The following is an 18,421-nucleotide window of genomic DNA, read 5'->3' as shown; positions in this document are numbered from 1 at the left end:
ATTATGAATCTGGCAGGCACTGGGTGTTGAGTCATGTTCCAGAAACCAGAACAAATATCTAAGAAGCACCAGATGCCTAGGAGAGCAAGGGCCAAGAAGGCAGGGACCACCGGAGGTGGAAAACAAGCAGCCCAGGTGGGGCCCGGAGAAGGGCGGGCCTATTGTTGGGGGAACTTGCTTCCGGGGAGGGCACAGCAGTGAGGGACGGATCAGCACCCGGATGTGGTCACGTGGGAGGCTGTGGCGACCTGTGAGCGGCGGCAGGTACGCTCCAGACTTTTGTCGGCGGTTTCGAAATTCCCACTTTGGCCTGGAAATTTTCTTCATACCGCCAGACGTCTCCTAAGCCCTCCTCTCCCGTCAGCCGCCGTGGTGCGAGGCCTGCAGTAGAGTTGGGTTCCTCTGGTCCCTGGCACGCGGGTCGAGGGAGCGGGAGCCCCGGGCCTCGGGCTGAGCGTGCCTTCACCGAGGGCCGCAGGGAGGGGAGACGAGGAGCCCCACCCCCTCCCCCAGTCTGCCTTCTGGCCGAGCACTGGCCCCTCCTGGCCGGGTGGAGGGGGAGAAGGAATGAGGCCCAGGTGCCGGTAGGCCGAAGAGCCAGGAAGCAAATGGCGCCGTCACCCACCTAAGGGGGTGCTCTTGGGCCGGAAGGTCACAAGTCAGTCTCTGCTCTCACCAAAGAATTTGACAAGCACTGAATCCCCAGCTTGTTTCCTAGTTTCACGGGCAAGAAGGCCATATCCACTGAAGAGATGTTGATGGAGGAAATTGGGGAGTACTGTGAAGGCACCTAGACATGGATCCGATGGCTTTATCAGCCTGTATGACCAACTCGTACACCGCGGGGGCTGCAATAACAGCCAGAGGAGTATTAGCGATGGTTTTATAAAGAAAAACACTCCCAGAGGCTCATTAGAGCAGAGGAGTTGGGACAAAATCAAGCTGAAATTAAAATGAATTTAATTCAAGAGCTGGGATCTGAGAACTGTAGTAAAATCCTTTTAATTTAAAATGTTAGAAACTAAAAAGAGAAAAGTTGGGAGGGAAAGTTTTGCGTTAACTACCTCAGATTATCTATAGTTCTGTTAAAGAGTAACAGTTATCAAATGCTGATGACTGTTAAGTTTAACCCCCCAAAAGAATTTTGATGTATTTATCATGGGATGCTATTACAATTATTTTCCTGCCTTAATGATGAAGTTGTCATTTTTAAGGGATTTTTTGATATTTTTACTTGAATAAGAATTCGATAAACTGAAAATATACAGCTAAAATTCTTTCATTTAAAAACCACTAATAGTTGTCATATGTCATACATTTGATTTAATGTCCAGTCAAAAAGAGGAAGAAAGGAGATTTGTGAAGTAACAAATTGTCAAAGCAATGTCTGTTGTGTTGTACTTCATTTGAAGCAAATAATATGACTCCTAAAATTTCTTTAGGTAATTACTCTAGGAATTTTACTTACTTTTTACTTTGGACTCCCTGCCACAACCACTCACACACACCAGGTATTAGCATATGCTCTTGCCTCTATCCAGAATGCCTACATTTCAAATTTGTATTTTCTCCTTGCAGTTTGCTTGTGAAACGTCTAAAGACAAGTGTCTCATACTTTTAGATTGTATTAATCCTAATTCTTTGAAACACTCTCCCACCCCTAAGTGTAAATGCGAGCAGTTTTGTGAAACTCAATTTCTTCATCCTGACTGAATGAGTTTACTTCTGGAATAATGTAGAATTTCTTCTGATTGGTACCATAGGACTAAAACTAAAACTTGTTCTTTAGCAGTTAGCTGGCTATGCCCAAAGGAATTTGGGGGGAGGGGGACACAATTCGGTCCATGGCAGTAAGCACACTACCAGGAAATACAGCAAAAAATATTTGTGGCATGATAGTTAAATATTTTAAACATCGTAAATTGAGAATACCTTTATTTAAAAGTCACATCAGACTTAGCAGTAACACCAGATTTTGAGTCCTCTCGTACTGATGGCAAGAAGATGAATTGAACAGTGGAATGGTTTTTTGTGTAAAAGGGACAAATAATTTCTACATATGCATGTAACTGCACTAATTTTAGATTTGTTTGGAGAAAACTTGCAGAAGACTAGAGAAGTGTTAATGCAGTTGACTATGTTAGTAATGTGTATAGCAGAAATTTTCCACATGCAATGGAGCTCAAATAGGTGCTCTATGCGTGGAGTACAGAAACGTTAGTATTTGACTTATTATGACTATTGTATAGCTTTTGTTTATTTCTTCATCTCTTTGTTAACTAGACATGAGTCAAAGCAGCGAAGGATGTGTGAAAAAGATTAGCAATGTGAATCTTGACAAGCTTATAAATGATTTCTCACAGATAGAAAAGGTATGTAAAGATATAAAAGTTATAGTATAAAAACTATATAATATATAGTATAAAAGTTACAGTATAGAAGTATATAGTATAAAAGTGAAACAGATTTTACTAGTGGAAAGTGTTGGGTAGAAAGAAAAATGTACCAAAAAATAAGCAAAGTAAATGCAATGGAAATATATTTTTGCTAAGTCCTTTCTCATTTTTAAAATCCATATTTCAAATATATTTCACTTTCGATAATTTGTACTAATACATCAAAATGTTTCTGGGACAAGGAAACGGTTGATATACTTTAGCTAAAGTTAAAAGGAAAATATATATTTAAATATTCAAAATATCCATAAACTCAGGAATGGTTTAGTAAAAATTGAAATAAACTCAATCCTCAGTCTCTTGCCATTATGAGTGACTCTAATAATTTTTTACTCTTTCCTATACTGTTCCTTTTTCATTCTCTTTTGCCTAAAAACAGACCTATTTGAAGTTCCTCTTCCCAACTCTGGACAAATTACATGGTAGACCAAACCCACAAATATATATTAGATTTTTTGCCCCTTGTCTGCCTTGGAGAGGAATAGGAATAGTTGTTGAGAAGATGTAGGTGGATAAATGAAAGATTTGAGGAGTGGGTTTTTGAAGCAAGGGTGAGAAGGGGAATAATACCTACCTCTAGTTTCTCTCTTTATCATTCTTCTCTATTTCTTTTCCTCTGCACAGTGCAGTATGCCCATAATAAAAGGATTTTCATAGCAATGGGTATTTTGAGATAATATTATGAACTGTTTTTAAAAAGTAGGCCTCACACCCAGTGCAGAACCCTGTGCAGGGTTTGAACTCAAGATCCTGAGATCAAGACCTGAGCTGGGATCAAGAGTCAGACATTTAACTGACTGAGCCACCAAGGCACCCCACATTATGAACTTCTTAAAACAATGAACTTGAGTTTTCTTAACCAAGTGGTTCTTAAGAGAGAATAGAAAAGGAAATAAGAAGCACTGTTTGTGGGAGAGGAACTGGTGCAAAATTTTTAGAGATTATTTAGAAATATCTGTCTTATCCTTAAATATTTTAAATCAGAAATATTCATTTTTTGATGTGATGAAGTATTGTGGTTATATTTTTAAGAATCTTATCTCTTAGAGATACATATAGATGATAATATTTATGGATGAAATACTATAATGTCAAGAAGTTGCTTTTAAGATAAATTCAGAAGCAGAGAAAATAGGGAAGTGGGTAGAGATATAGATGATACAATGAATTGATTTTTGAAGCTGTCTGAAGGCTGTTGGCAGATATTACACTATGCACAAAGATGCCAAAAAGATATGTTGAAGAAGGCTTTATTCATTATTTGTAATAGCAAAAAAAAGTGGAATCAACACAAATTCTCCTCAATAGGGGGACTAGTTAAATAAATTACAGCTTATTCATGAATGAAACTCAATGCAGGTCTTAAAAAGAATAAAGTAGACATAAATGTGCTTATATGGACATCATCTCCAAGATTACATTTCCAAGTGGTATATTCGAGGTGAAGAACAGAGTATAAAATGATCCTTTCCTATAGTTGTAGAGTCAATCCTAAAATATTTTGGAAATCTGTATAAGGAATTGTTAACCATAGGACTGAGGGTTGAATAGTTAGAAAGAAGGGGATTCGAGTTAGGTCATATTCTCACTTTTCATAACTTTTTATAACTGTTAGTCTGTTTTAATATTTTGCCATGTTACTTTTTAAATCAAATAAATGAGGAAGTTGGCTTACATGAAACATACGCCAGACTTAATTATTAGCTTTTAGGTATTAAGTGGTTTGTATTCTCATTAGTCATCATATCATTTGATAAAAAATAAATAAAAACCAAAATAGCAACATTGCTTTGGTAATAATATATATTATTTCTTCTACAGAAAATGATAGAAACCAGTGGAAAGAATAATATACTGGATATACAATTGGAAAAAACTAACTCTTTGTTAAAAGTAATGCAAACAAAGGAGGTCTCAATGAAAAAAGGTTAGTTATTTGCTGCCTGAAGAAATACTAAATCTCATGAAAGTGTTTTTTGATACCACAGCGGTTAATATTATACCACACATTTGTAAAACATTTTAAATTCACGTGGAACTTTCTGAGCTACCATTTCATGTTATCCTTTATAGCCCTGATAGATAGGATTGGTATTACTAAGCCACCTCAGTAATGAAGAAACATAGGATGAAAGAAGTTAAATAATTTGTTGGAGACCAGTAAACTAATAAATGGCAAATCCAAGGCTCAATCCAAGCCTTCAAAACCATGGGAAAAAATAACAGTTGAATTCCTGTCACCAAAAGAAATTTCAGATGGGTTAAAAATTTTAGTGCCAAAAATGGGCTGTTCTAGTCCAAAGCTGTCCCCTTACTTCTGGGACAACCAGGCCATGTGTGTCTCTCAGCTCCCAGCAACGAACTATCCTCCCAGCTGTGTCCCTGTCGTGGTCCATCCTTTGCACACCTACTAGCCGTCAGGGAGCCTGAAAATCCAGGCTCTTTGAGAATGCCAACTCGCTTTGAGGCACAGTGGTCTGGGATTAGACCCAGATCACCAGCTTCAGCTGCTCCTGCAGCCCGCAGGCCCAGTAGTGCTTGGCTTCACTGTGCAGCCAGTTCAGCGTATCTGGAGAACCCAAGAGAGCCTGAATTCCCTCACGTTCACATGGAACTCTGAGAAGCTCCTGGTATGCCCCAACAGTCTGTGCCTGACATTGAAGCCTCGCTGTACTGGAGCCCAGCTGTGCCATAGGTGTGCCCCTTGTACCCCTGCTGTTGAGGGGGAGGGCGTCACAGTACTGTCCTCTGGGAAGGTTACATCCATGATGGATTTTTCTCTAAATTTGCATGGAGGAATGCCTGACATTTAGGAATGCTCCCCAGAATGGGCGCTGATCCTGTTCATCCCAAAACCCTTTCTCCAGACCAATACTCCTCACTAATAAAGTGCCCTGTATCAGGAAGGAAAAAAGAAAAAGCCATATGTATGTACCCTTGAGATGGTGTGATGAAAACGGCACTTCACCTGTCCGACCTTCCTCCCAAAGACCCATAACCCAATCTAACCATGAGATAAACATCAGCCAAATCCCCATAAAGGGCTTTTCTACAAAATACCTGACCAGCACTCTGCAAAACTGTCAAGGTCATCAAACACAAGAAAACTCTGAGAAACTTTCACAGCCAAGAGGACCATAATAAGACATGACAAGTAAATGTAATATGGTATTGTAGATGGGATCCTAGAACAGAAAATGAACATAAGGTAAAAACTAAGACTATCTGAATAAAGTATAGATTTTAGTTAATAATAATGTTTCAACATTGGTTCATTAATTGTAACAAACATCTCGTACTAATGTTAGATATTAATAACGGGAAACTGGGTGTAGGATATTTGGCAACTAATACCTTCTCGATTTTTTCTGTATATCTAAAACTATACAAAAAATAAGGTTAATTAAAGGTGAAAAAAATGAAACCACAGGAAAAATAGACTAGAACCTGAGTTTTTGTGGGGGATTTTGTGTGTTGTTTCTTAGTACAGAAGCCTTTCCGAGTGTGACATCATCAGTAGGATTCTGGTTAGATTATGGCACTGATAAAAGAAAAAGTAGTTTTATATGATATAGAATAATCTCCAAGGTACCATAAATGAAAACAATGTTTACAACCATCTTCTATCATTTTTATACAAATATCTTGTACACACAGAACACCCTCTTTCTTATACATTTGTATATCTCTGGAAAGATAAACAGCATCAGTATCCTGGTAACAGAGCTTGCTTTGGGGAAAGGGAAACTAGTTCGTTTAGAGGCTGAAACTGGGGTGCCTGGGTGGTTTAGTCAGTTAAGTGTCTGACTTTGGCTCAGGCTATGATCTTGCTGTTTGTGGGTTCAAGCCCCGCGCTAGGCTCTGTGCTGACAGCTAGCTCAGAACCTGGAGCCTGCTTCAGATTCTGTGTCTCCCTCTCTCTCTGCCTCTCCCTTGCTCGTGCCCTGTCTGTCTGTCATTCTCTCTCAAAAGTAAATACATGTTTTAAAAAAATTTTTTAAGAAGTAGCTTAATATTCTGAGCTCTAGCTTTATAAAAAGCATTGGATAGGATAGTATTCTAAAATCCAACAGAAATGGTAATGCAGATAAAGGTTTGCAAAGAGAATTAAAAGCCATTATTTTAAAATAAGGAATAGTATTCTACCTTATGAACAATTTTTTATTGAGCCATTTTCCTTTGGGGGGAAAAGTGTTGAGAGAGCCACCTTGTGTTCATCTTTTGAAAATACATGTTTTTAAAAAAATTCAGTGTACTTTCAGTTTCAGGACTCTGATTTCAATTTGCTGATTACAGTTGACCCTTGAAAAACTCAGGTTTGAAGTGCATGAATTCACTCATATGTGCATGTTTCTTGATGAAAACAGTACAATACTATAAATGTATTTGCTCTTCCTTGTGATTTCCCTAATAACATTTTCTTTTCTCTAGCTTACTTTATTATAGGAATATAGGCTATAATACATATAACACAAAATATGTGTTGATGACTTTATGTTATCACTAAGGTTCTGGCCAATAGTAGGCCATTAGTAGTTAAGTTTTCGAATTTTTTTTAAGTAAACTCTACATTCAATGTGGGGCTTGAACTCACAATCCCGAGATTAAGAGTCACATGCTCTACCAACTGAGTCAGCCAGGCATCCCAGTAGTTCATTTTTGAAGTCAAAGGGCACACTCAGAAATTTTTTTTAATTTTTTTAACATTTATTCATTTTTGAGAGACAGAGACAGAGTGTGAGCTGGGGAGGGAAAGGGAGGGAGGAAGACACAGAATCTGAAGCAGACTCCAGGCTCCTAGCTGTCAGCACAGAGCCCAACGCAGGGCTCGAACCCACAGACTGTGAGATCATGACCTGAACCGAAGTTGGATGCTTAACCGACTGAGCCACCCAGGTGCCCCCACACTCAGATTTTCAACTGCACAGGAGTCAGCACCTCTAAACCCCCATGTTGTTCAAGAGTCAACTGTACTAAAATAACTTCTGCTATCTATTTATTCCTCTAAAAGGCACAAAGAGAAGTGATGGCAGAGTCTATGCCTCCTTGATTTTTTTAAAGATTTTATTTTTAAGTAATCTCTATACCCAATGTGGGGCTCAAATTCACATCCATGAGATCAAGAGTCACACACTGCACTGACTGAGCCAGCTGGGTACCCCTTTAATTGTTTAATTGTAGCAGCCAACACAGTACCATATATGAAGTAGGCAATGTCAAGCGTGATTTAACTATCAAACTATTATTAGGAAATAGTAAAAGAGAAAAAGAATGGAGGATGGTAGGAAATTTTGAGTGAGTGGTGAGAATGGTAGAAGGTATACAAGGGCAAGTGAAAAACCACAGTAGAAGAACCTTGTATCTGCATAAAGCTTTTAACTTCAGCAAAATATTTTCATTTCCATTAGCATGGTTGAAGAAAGTATGTGAAGACTGTGTAGGACCTCTAACTGAAAGGCAAAATTTTGCATTTTCCCTTCACAATATGGGTTCTTTCCTTTAGTCAATAAATAAAAATAGTATTGAATACCTATGAAATAGTCACCATATTAGAAGCAAGAAATATCAAAATTCATAAGATATGATCTTTACCTGAAAGAGTTCACCATCTAGTGGGAGGAACCACAAATAACTAAAATGAAATGTGATAAAAGGAGAAAAGAGATACATACAAGTTGTTGAGAGAAGAGAGAAATAACAATGACAATGTCGAATATTTGTGCGTAAATTTAGAGAGTACTGTTTTCTCATTGGGTTGTCAGAGTAGTCTTATACGTGAAGGAGGATAGGTATCACCCATACTTTTATTTTGCAGATGGAGAATATCAAGCTCAAAGAGGTTAAGTAGTTTGTCCAGGGTGTTGTAGCTAGAGGGTGAAGAAGAGGAAACTGTATTCTAAGTCCTTGGACTCCATGGTTTCATCAGTATATCTTATAATTCCCCAGGAAGTATTGAATAGCAGATTAAGAGCAGGATTTAAAATGAGAAAAACATATGCTCAAGTCCATACCTTCCGCTTATTAACTCTGGAATCCTGGGCAAGTAACCAAACCTCTATGGATGACCGTCTCCCTTTGTAAAGTCAGGATAATAATACTAACTTCTCAGTATCATTTTGAAGATTAATTGGTTAATGTTTATAATGCACTTAGTGTAATACTTGGCAGAGTAAACAATCAATAAATGGTATTATACATAGATAACTTTTTGTTAGATACAAATATGGTATTTAATATTTAACCATCAAAACAGATGCCCAGCTAGAATGGAAGTTAGTCAGTAGGTCATACTAGTGAATACTAGCTGAATATTGCTCATGGGTCTCTAAAACTGAATGAAAGAGAATAAGGCTCAATGTTTATTAGTTGTTAAGCCAAGTGCATAAAGGTGAAATTGTCCTATTTTTCAAAAAAAGGTGAACTTTTCCCTAAACTTTTATACATTTTAATATTTTAAAAATACTGTTATTCTTTTATGAAGTTGCATCATTATATATTTAGCTAGTGTGATTGTAAACTTAAACTAGTGCCATCTGTTCTCCCTAACCTCATTGTAAAAATGTGGTAGCAACAGCAATCAGAAAGAGTCTCCGATTCTATTCTTGTCCTCTTTCCAAGGTGTCCAGCCTACTCATATTACTCTAAAGGAGTGCTCCTGAGCCAGTCTTTGTGGTAGTAAAGTAGTTAAATCACAAACTTGTTGTTGGACTGCTGGGGTTCTAGTTGTAGCCCTACCACTTACTAATTAGAAGTGTGACCTTGGGCTATTTACTAAACTTCTAGGTGTCAGCTTCCTCATATGTAAAATACTAGGACCTACCTCAGAGGGTTAAGAGGGCTAAATTATTCAATATTTGCAAGGCAGTTAGAATAGCAATATAATATATATTATAATAATAGCAATATAATATATATTATATTATATTTTTCCACTTACACCTTTCTTGCTTCAGCTTAATATTATATTGCTTGTCTATCAATCAGGCACTCAGCAAATATTTATGGAGTAACTGCTATGGACCACAACTGCTCTAAACACTAGGGAGAAATGGTGAATAAAACAAAATAGTCCCTGATCTCCTGGAGCTTACAGCCAAGTGGACTGCTTGAAATTACTGAAGTGTCCATCTCTGCTGCCACCCATCAAAGGATTTGCTTTTGCTAGTTATAACCAGTTTATATTCACATATCAAGGCATGAATACTTGCAATGAAGGCTCCATTTTCCATTGTGGCAAAAGTCATTAGCACCAAAGTTGCTAATTCCTTATAACTCAGCACATTGAGATTTTATTCCTTTGCCCTGGGACTTAGGCATGAGTACTAAGAGGACAGGTTGGAGGACAGGGAGCAAGAAAAACATTGTCTTCTCCCAAATGACACCTCACCAGCTCTGGCTCTTGATCTTAACAAAATTTAGTGTACTTGACTCTCCTTGAGATGTTCTTTCATGGAAAAATCACGTGGATACACCACACATAGTTCTGCAGGCATGTCCAAGTGTGCCTTACCTTTAGGGCAGATATTGCTAAAGCACATAGGGTTGGGGATCCCTATTATACTTAATTTATTGTGCTGTAGAAAAACTCATCCCTAAATCCCAGAATGCATTTGGTTTAAAGGGTAATTAAAAACTACTTACTATATTATTTACTTTGAGATACCTGGTTGCTTCATGAAGATCTCATAATTATCAGGGCACCTGGGTGGCTCATTTGGTTGGGACTCTGACTTCCACTCAGGTCATGATCTCACTGTTAGTGAGTTTGAGCCCAGCATTGGGCTCTCTGCTGACAGCTCACAGCCTGGAGCCTGCTTCAGATTCTGTTTCTCCATCCCTCTCTCTCTACCTCTTCCCTGCTTGTGTTCCATCTCTGTCTCTCTGTCTCTCTCTTTCAAAAATAAATATTTTTTAAAATATCATAATTGTCAATTATTTTAAGTCTTTCAACTTTGAGAGAATAGTTCCAAAATGAAAGTGAATAATTTTCAAATAAATGTGTCTTTCATATTTTAGAATGTTCTACTCTTCATAATATGGTAAAAGGGCTACAACAGACCATTGAATGTCAACATAATTTGAAGGGTAAGTTAGAAAGAAATCTTTGAAAATATGATATATTTGAGTACCTTTAAAAATAGAATTTTACATCGTTGACTATAAGTTTCTTTTAATCTGATCTCGTTAAACTCATCAGATAATGCCAAGACTTCTCACTGCCAGATAATATGTTCCTAAATTATTATGAAATAAGAAATATCATGCTGAACAGGATAATTCAGTAGTATTCTGACAGGAACATTAGAGGATGTTTTAGGGTCAGTTATAATAATTCCCTTTGTTATTTTCAAAAGTTCAGAAATATATTTATTCTCAGAAGTACTCTTGGTTTTTAATGGTCCTGTGTTCAGTTTTGAAAGGTAGGTATTCGACAGTGATAGTTCACTGCTTAGTTTAATATCAGAGACTGAGGCTATGTTTGTGTAAATGAAGCCAGCACATTCAGCTTATCTTATTTTTGCTAGTCATGCTAACCCAATAGGCCTATTCATTGACAAAACAGATGAAGCAACCAAGTGCTTGTCCTGCTCTGAGTTAGCTACATTGCAGTGCCAATGGGATTTTCCTCTACTATATAGGAGACTAGATGAAATTGCCTTAAAGTCCCTTCCAACATAAAACTCCCATCAAACAAGAATTTGTTATCATAGTCTTCTATTTTTATCAGAGAGTACTTTTTATATATAGATAAAGTATAATAATGATCTTACACACCATTTATTTGCTTTGGCATGTTATTCCTTATGGTCTTTATAATGTTCTGAGATTTATCTTTAAGAATTACTAGCCTTACTTTCCCATTGTTTTACCTTAAAATATCTCCTCAAGTGTTGATGAAACAAATATAAAAATTGTATTAAAAGACCACACTTACATTGTCAAACAGAATCTGCAGTACAGAAAGGATTCAGCTATTCTGCAGAGCAAAAGGGTAATAAATAGGGAACCACTCTATCTCCAATCCTTTCCTTTTCTTTGTTTTTAATGTTTATTTATTTTGAGAAAGAGAGTGCAGGCAGGATAGGGACAGAAAGAGAATCCCAAGCATGCTCCAACACAGGGCTTGATCCCATGAATGATGAGATCATGACCTGAGCCAGAATCAAGAGCACCTAACAGCAGGAGCCACCCAAGTGCCCCTCCAATACCTTTTCTTTTCACTTAGTCCTGCAGACTTCTGATTCCCTGTGCCCCACAGATTTTCATTTTTCTTGGCTCTAGCAGTCTACTCACTTTTTTCAGGGTTTGATCCCCATCCCACACCTGGTCTGGGCTTTCGTTTTCCCATCTCAGTGCTCAGTGGTCAGAACAACTTTTCCCTTCTCTGTGACTACATACAGCACCCCAGGTGCATTTAAAAAATCGTGTATGTTCATAATCCTTACATGCCTCTGTTTCTAGGATGCAAGTGGTATTCTAATTTAACTCTTCCTAGGATTTTGTTCAAATAAAACATCTGCCAGAAATTAAAGTTATTTTGAAGTCTCATAAAGTTAATATTTAATATGTTCATTACTGAATTATAATTATTATTTGTACAAAAGATATCAAGTATTGACCAATGGTCAAAAATACAGTCTTTCCATAGATATAATATTCTCTTTTAAATAATGTGTTTTGGAGTTTAGAGTATAGACATGGGTTCTTAATAGAGTAATTCATCACAATATGTCAAATGACAGCGATTTTTCCTATATTATATACTGGTTGAGGAGAACCCCTATAATTTATTGTATGAAAGATAGTGACATTATGCCACCTAGCTTATGGTTAGTTACTACCAGGGCAAAGAAAACAAGATTCAGAGACTTTCGTCATTAGAGGAGAATTAAGGAATTTAATTTAGGAATTCAAACACATGGGCAGGGCGTCATATTGAAGAAAAGAGAGAGACACATGAAATCAGCTGCAAACACAGAGCACCTCCAAAATCAGTAGAACTTAAATTCATTTTTTCCAATTATCTCTAAATTATTTCTTGCAATTTAGTATTGCTTTTTTTTTCCTGTCTGAACTGAATGAACTTGAATAACTTGAATTTATTTAGGCCCTTATACTCTATCAGGATAGGTTTCCAGGAAGACATTGTTATGTATAGTACAACTTTACTAAACAAAATCATAGTAAGCAGAGTGATTTTAATCAAATTTGATCACTGCTTAGAATGTTTTAGAAAGGACAGTAGCACATAGTTGAGTGCTATTTTGTAAAATAATTATCTGAGAAAGTAAACTAATCAATGACCTTTACTCCTAAACAAAAAAAGTATTGCTCAAATTAAAAGTAGTTTGGAAAATGTGGAAATAGTTCTTCCAATATACAGTAATTTGACATGTTCTAGTATATCTTTGGGAAAATGCTACATTTATATAAGCATATTCTATATGGAGAAATCATCTGCAATGAGGCATATACTTTAGAATCTTCATTATTTAAAAAATTGCCACCTTCCGGGGCACCTGGGTGGCTCAGTTGGTTAAGCCTCCGACTTCGGCTCAGGTCATGATCTCACGTTCATGGGTTCAAGCCCAGCATCAGGTTCTATGCTGACAGCTCAGAGCCTGAGGCCTGCTTTGAATTCTGTGTGTGTGTGTCTCTGCCCCTCCCTACTCATGCTCTCTTTCTCAAAATAAACATTAAAAATTTTTTGAAAAAAGGAAATATCAAATACCTTTTCTTTCTTTCATCTTTCCGTGATGGATGCTTCAGCATTCCCAATAGATAACAAGAAGTACTAGTTGCCTAGTTAGCACAATGTTTTTTAGACAGTTCCCATCCCTTAATTATTGTGACAAAAACAAAATAAAACAAAATAATAACAAAAACATTAAACTTGAAAATCATACAAAATTGAATGATACCGGAAAGTACAGCTCCTTTATTATTATAAAGATCAAAATCCTCTAAAATCTCCAGTTTCCTAATTCTAGAATACATACATTCTACTAATAAGATGCAATTCATCTTGAAAACTTTCAGGTTACATGGTTATTAATGGATTGTGTCCCTATGGTTTTAAAATCCCATTAAAATGGGGATGGGTGGGAGAAACATGTCTGAAGTCATTTGTTCTAAAGGCAATAGTATATTTTTTATAGGTAAGTATTTTCAAATTATTGGTGCTTTCCATTCAAGGAAATATCAATTTTCCAGCAGAATTTTTATAAAACTAAAGCCACCATTCAGATTAATTTCTTCATTTTAAAATGTGACCCTTTGAAATATAACACTTTCTTATCTCTCTGATCACAGCCTTTGAAAGCAAATTGATTTAGATTTCTACTTTCACTGTAATGCTGTGATTTAATGGATACTTATGTTACTCATCATCTTCCCTCTAAACGTAGTTCTGGATTTTCTCCTTCTTTTCCAAATACTTCTATTTTCCTAATAACCAGGACTCCAAAACTTTGTAGTCACTGTTTACTCTTCCTATCCAACAATATCAGTTTTACATATTCATAACCTCTTACCCATTCTTCTGCAACAGTTTCATATGTAGACCCCATTTCCAAAGTTCCTCTCAACATTACTAAACTGCAAGATAAGGCTTCCTAAAGCATTGTTCAGATAATATCCAGAATCTTTAGGGGTTCCTGGGTGGTTCAGTCAGTTAAGCATCTGACTTCAGCTTAGGTCATCATTTCACAGTTTGTGAGTTGGAGCTCCACATCAGACTCACTGCTGTCAGTATGGAGCCTGCTTTGGATCCTCTGTCCCCCTCTCTCTCTGCCCCTCCCGTGCTTGCTCTCTCTTTCTCTCTCTCTCAAAAAATAAATAAACATTTTTTAAAAATTTTAATGATTAATTATTGCTGTTAAGATTGTAGGAGGAAAGTGTAATAGGATGTTGAGTGGGACTTATACTATTAACCTGAAATTACTAACAAGGGCAGAAGATTTTTTTAAAAATTTAAGCTAAATATTTCCACATTCTAAAGAGAGCTGCTAACACGTTACTAAAAGTTAGGGTGAACCCAGACTCTCTATTATATTAGCCCAACTTAAAGGCAAAAACACAAAACAAAAAAACATTTGAAGAGACAGAGCAAAATCAAACATGGAAGAGATGTTGAAATTATCAGACTGGGAATTTCAAAACTACTGTGGTTAATATGTTAAGGACTATAAAGGATCTAGTAGACAGCATGTAAGAATAGATTTGCAATGTAAGCAGAGAGATGGAAATCCTATTAAAGAAGCAAAAAGGAATGCTAGAGATCAAAAACACCGTAACAGAAATGAAGAATGCTTTGGGAAGCCTATATACTACAACAAAGTAGAATTTATCTCAAGTATACAAAATTGGTTCAGCATTCAAAACCCCATTAATTTAATCCAGAACACCAACAGATTGAAAAGATGATCATATTAGTAGATGTAGAAAAAGTATTTGACAAAATCCAACACCCATTCATGAGTGAAAGTAAAACATCTCAGTAAACTAGGAATAGAGGGAATGTACTCAACCTGATTTTTAAAAGATCTATAAAAGCCTACAACTAACACCACATTTCATGGTGAGAAATTAGAGACTTCCCACTAAGATCAGGAATAAGACAAGGATATCCTCTCTCACCACTCCTTTTACATTGTACCTAGAAGTTTTAGTTAATGTAATAAGACAAGAAAAATAGAGTTTCCTTGACTTTAGGTTGATTCCCTGCAAATGCCCTTACTCTTTCCTTTTGTAATCAAACCTCAGATGAATGGTCTGTTGTACTTACTCTATCCATTTCCTCACCTTCACCTAGTCTTCAACTTTCAACAATTGGGCATTTCCCAAAGTTCTCAGAATTAAAGTTCTTTCACGTGATTTTCTTACTGCATTTATTGCCACTTATTATAATCCCTTTAACCTCTCTTTTCTTAGTACCTCTCTCTCCCACATCTCTGGACACTTCTCAGTCTCCTTTACAGACTACTCTCTTTTGGCCACCTCTAAATGTTTCTCAGCCTACCAGAAATGTTCTCTGGGTATCTCAGGCAATCAAATTTAGCATGGTAAAAATCTGCAGTCTTCATTTCACTCCTAAAAGTCTTCCTCTTCTAATCTTTCTCAAACTGATGAACATTTTTCTATTCCTTTTTGTTTTGTTTTGGGTTTTTTGTTATGTATTGTTTTGTTTTTTGAGAGAGAGGGGCAGGGAACAAGTCAGTGTGGGGCAGAGAGGGGGAGAGAGAGAATCCCAGGGGGTGTGGAAAGAGAGAGGGAGAGGGAGAGGGAGAGAGAGAGAGAGAAAAGAGCAGGGCTCACTCCCCTGAAGCAGGGCTCATGTTTTACCAGAGCTTGAGCTCACCTGATGTGGGTCTCAAACTCATGAACCTTGAGATCATGATCAGAGCCAAAGTCAAATGCTTAACAACTGAGCCCACCCAGGCGCCCAAACATTTTTCAATTACCCAAACCAAAGGCCTTTAGAAAACAAAAGTTTCCCTTTCTTTTTTGCCTCTGTTGTCCAGTCAATCATAAGTCTCCTGTTAATCTTACCATTTAAATAATTGTCTTCATTTTCCTTTTATATCCTCCTGCCACTGACCTAATTTAGGCTTCTGTTACTTCTTTCTTGATCTATTTTTACAATACCCATTCATGTGGGTCAAAACCCACTCATTTGTCATCTACACTGCCAGATCATTATTTTAACATGTAATGAATCATTTCATTTCACTGTTCAAAATTCTTTGACTGTAACCTATAAGATAAAATTTAAAGTCATTCATATACAATATGTCCACCTCCTATTAGGATATGATTTCACCCTATTTAGCACATCCTCCTCACAGTTTACATTCCAGCAATACTGTACGTGAATTGTAACTTTCCCAAACATACTATAGTCGCTCAAGCCCAAAGTCTTCTGTGTAGTTTTCTGTATGTGAAATGTGTTCCTGCAAATGCATTTATACTTAATTAAGCCTTATCATTTAGCTTAATTCGCACAAATGGTTCCTCTTCTGTAAATCCTTTCCTGACTCCAGTCTGATTTAGGCTTTTCTTCCACAAGTCCCCATGCATTCTAGACACACTGCCATTATAGAGCAATTACTGTAGCATATCATAACTACTTATACATCTGTTTTACCGTTTGGCTGTAAGTTCCTTGAAGAGCAATAATTTTGTTTGTTTGTTTCAGCATTTCCAGTGCCACACACGCAGCCTTGTGGGTAGTAGATGCTGTATATATGTGTTAAATGTGTATATGAATGGAAACTTGAAATGTTAAATGTATTCCCATATTAATTAAATTTTTCATGTATTAGGATGCCCTCTGATTATTTCTACACAGGTGAAAATGAACAACTAAAAAGAAATGCTGATCTTATGAAAGAAAAGCTAAAGTCTCATGAACAGGCAAGTTTATTATTTTTACATTCAATCAAATTCCTGTAGACCATTTGTCTTCTCAAATTGGAAAAAAAAAAGAAAGGGGTTCTCATTAATAAGGACAGTCAAAATTTGGAGAGGAAATCTATATATGTGTATTTGTGTGCCAGAATTTTTAATGAATAAAAATTTTTAAAGAAATAATAGTTTTAAGGACTCTAGTCTCTTTGCAGACTATAAAGCACTAATATATCACTTACTTTACTTTTTCTTCCCACCAAAAAGAGATACAACTATTTTGCTACCTATTTTTAAATTATGTTAAAAAATATTTAGAGCATATTCTATTTATTAGCACTTTTAAACTTTTTACTATAAAATAAATAAGTCTTTAATCTTTCTGATTTGAGTAATCTATTGCAATTTTATTGCATCATCCAAATGAAAGGGAGATTTTATGTGGATAACCAATTATTTCTCTCTCGAGGGCTACCATACCCTCTGCTACTTTTTCTTTTCTCCTATAGGAACAGCATATGGCAGCAATTATAGAACAAATAACACTGTGCCTAGAACATAAAAAGTGCTCAGTAAATGTCAGTTCCCATCACCCTTTGGGAGACTTGTTATGATAATTTTTTTCTCCTCTCCCAAGAGCCAGTATGTCAAACATTGGCAGACCTGAGAATTCCAAAACTTAAATTGGATCTGTATCAATCAAGCTTAGAACTTCAACTTGAAGGACCATTTCCACAGTCAGTCTGGTTCCTCACTTGAGATAATTTAACTATGTCTGGAATATATCCCGCCCTTCATTTTTCCTTTCCTTATCCCTCTCCTTTCTTCCTTCTCATTCTTGCCATACCTTTCCTGTAAAGCTCAACAATAGATGGTACAGTTAGATTATAATTGGGGCAGAGAAAAGGGGGAGAAGTTTTTACCTTCTTTCTCTTCTAAAATCTCAAGCCATAGAATATTGCTTAGCCCAAGATACTAATAGGAATTGAGGACACAATGGTGAGTAAAAACAAAAGTCTTGCTTTTATAATGTTTAGAAGCTTTTCTTCAACCTCTAGCTTTCATAATGTGCCTTTCTTAGTATCCTATTTTACTTTTATCCTTGCTGCTTTCCATTTTTTCTACCAACATCTTAGGTCTGTAAGTGGTTTATGTAGGAACATCCCTCTGGAAAAACTGTAAATTTTATCTTTGAGGGCTTTCGCTTCTAACACCTCCCTGAATGCCCCTGTCTACATTAGCACAATAACCATTTCTATGCTGCAGCAACCTAAGAAACTAATCTCAGGCACCTGTCGAGCACTTTTCAACCCCCAAATTCATCCTTCTCTAGCCTTCTCCTCATAAAACTAACCTTTGCCATGGGTAGTGCTTAAATTCCTTCTGGGAATTTGGGATGTTTATATAATTTTCAGAAACAGAACTTTAGGCCACATTCAAAGGATTCATCATACATTAGGTTAAGCTTGCTGGCTGTTGAACAGAGCATACTATTGGCTCTAAAGTATAGCTTTGGCTTTAATGGACATATTTCAATATTATCATGCAAAGTGTCACGT

The 18,421-nt window shown here is 36.6% G+C and overlaps 1 protein-coding gene across 2 annotated transcripts in view; it reads left to right on the top strand.

Annotated features, from left to right (window-relative positions):
• The first annotated feature begins 202 nt into the window (after positions 1–202).
• The window catches only part of CCDC152 (coiled-coil domain containing 152), a 23,640-nt gene continuing 5,421 nt past the window's right edge, over positions 203–18,421 (top strand). Inside the window, exons 1-5 of one of the 2 annotated variants that reach the window (XM_029940941.1) lie at positions 203–264; positions 2,284–2,372; positions 4,278–4,383; positions 10,473–10,541; positions 16,807–16,871. In XM_029940941.1, the coding sequence (XP_029796801.1) occupies positions 2,286–2,372; positions 4,278–4,383; positions 10,473–10,541; positions 16,807–16,871 (327 nt within the window). In that variant the 5' untranslated portion in view covers positions 203–264; positions 2,284–2,285. Of the gene's footprint in view, positions 265–1,261; positions 1,443–2,283; positions 2,373–4,277; positions 4,384–10,472; positions 10,542–16,806; positions 16,872–18,421 lie in introns of those variants that run through there. The other variant, XM_029940940.1, reaches the window with a different exon arrangement.

The sequence above is a fragment of the Suricata suricatta genome, chromosome 6 (assembly GCF_006229205.1).
Source record: "Suricata suricatta isolate VVHF042 chromosome 6, meerkat_22Aug2017_6uvM2_HiC, whole genome shotgun sequence".
Taxonomy (NCBI): domain Eukaryota; kingdom Metazoa; phylum Chordata; class Mammalia; order Carnivora; family Herpestidae; genus Suricata; species Suricata suricatta.
The sequence above is the reverse complement of the archived record's forward strand: the minus strand, read 5'-3'. Positions and strand labels throughout refer to the sequence as shown.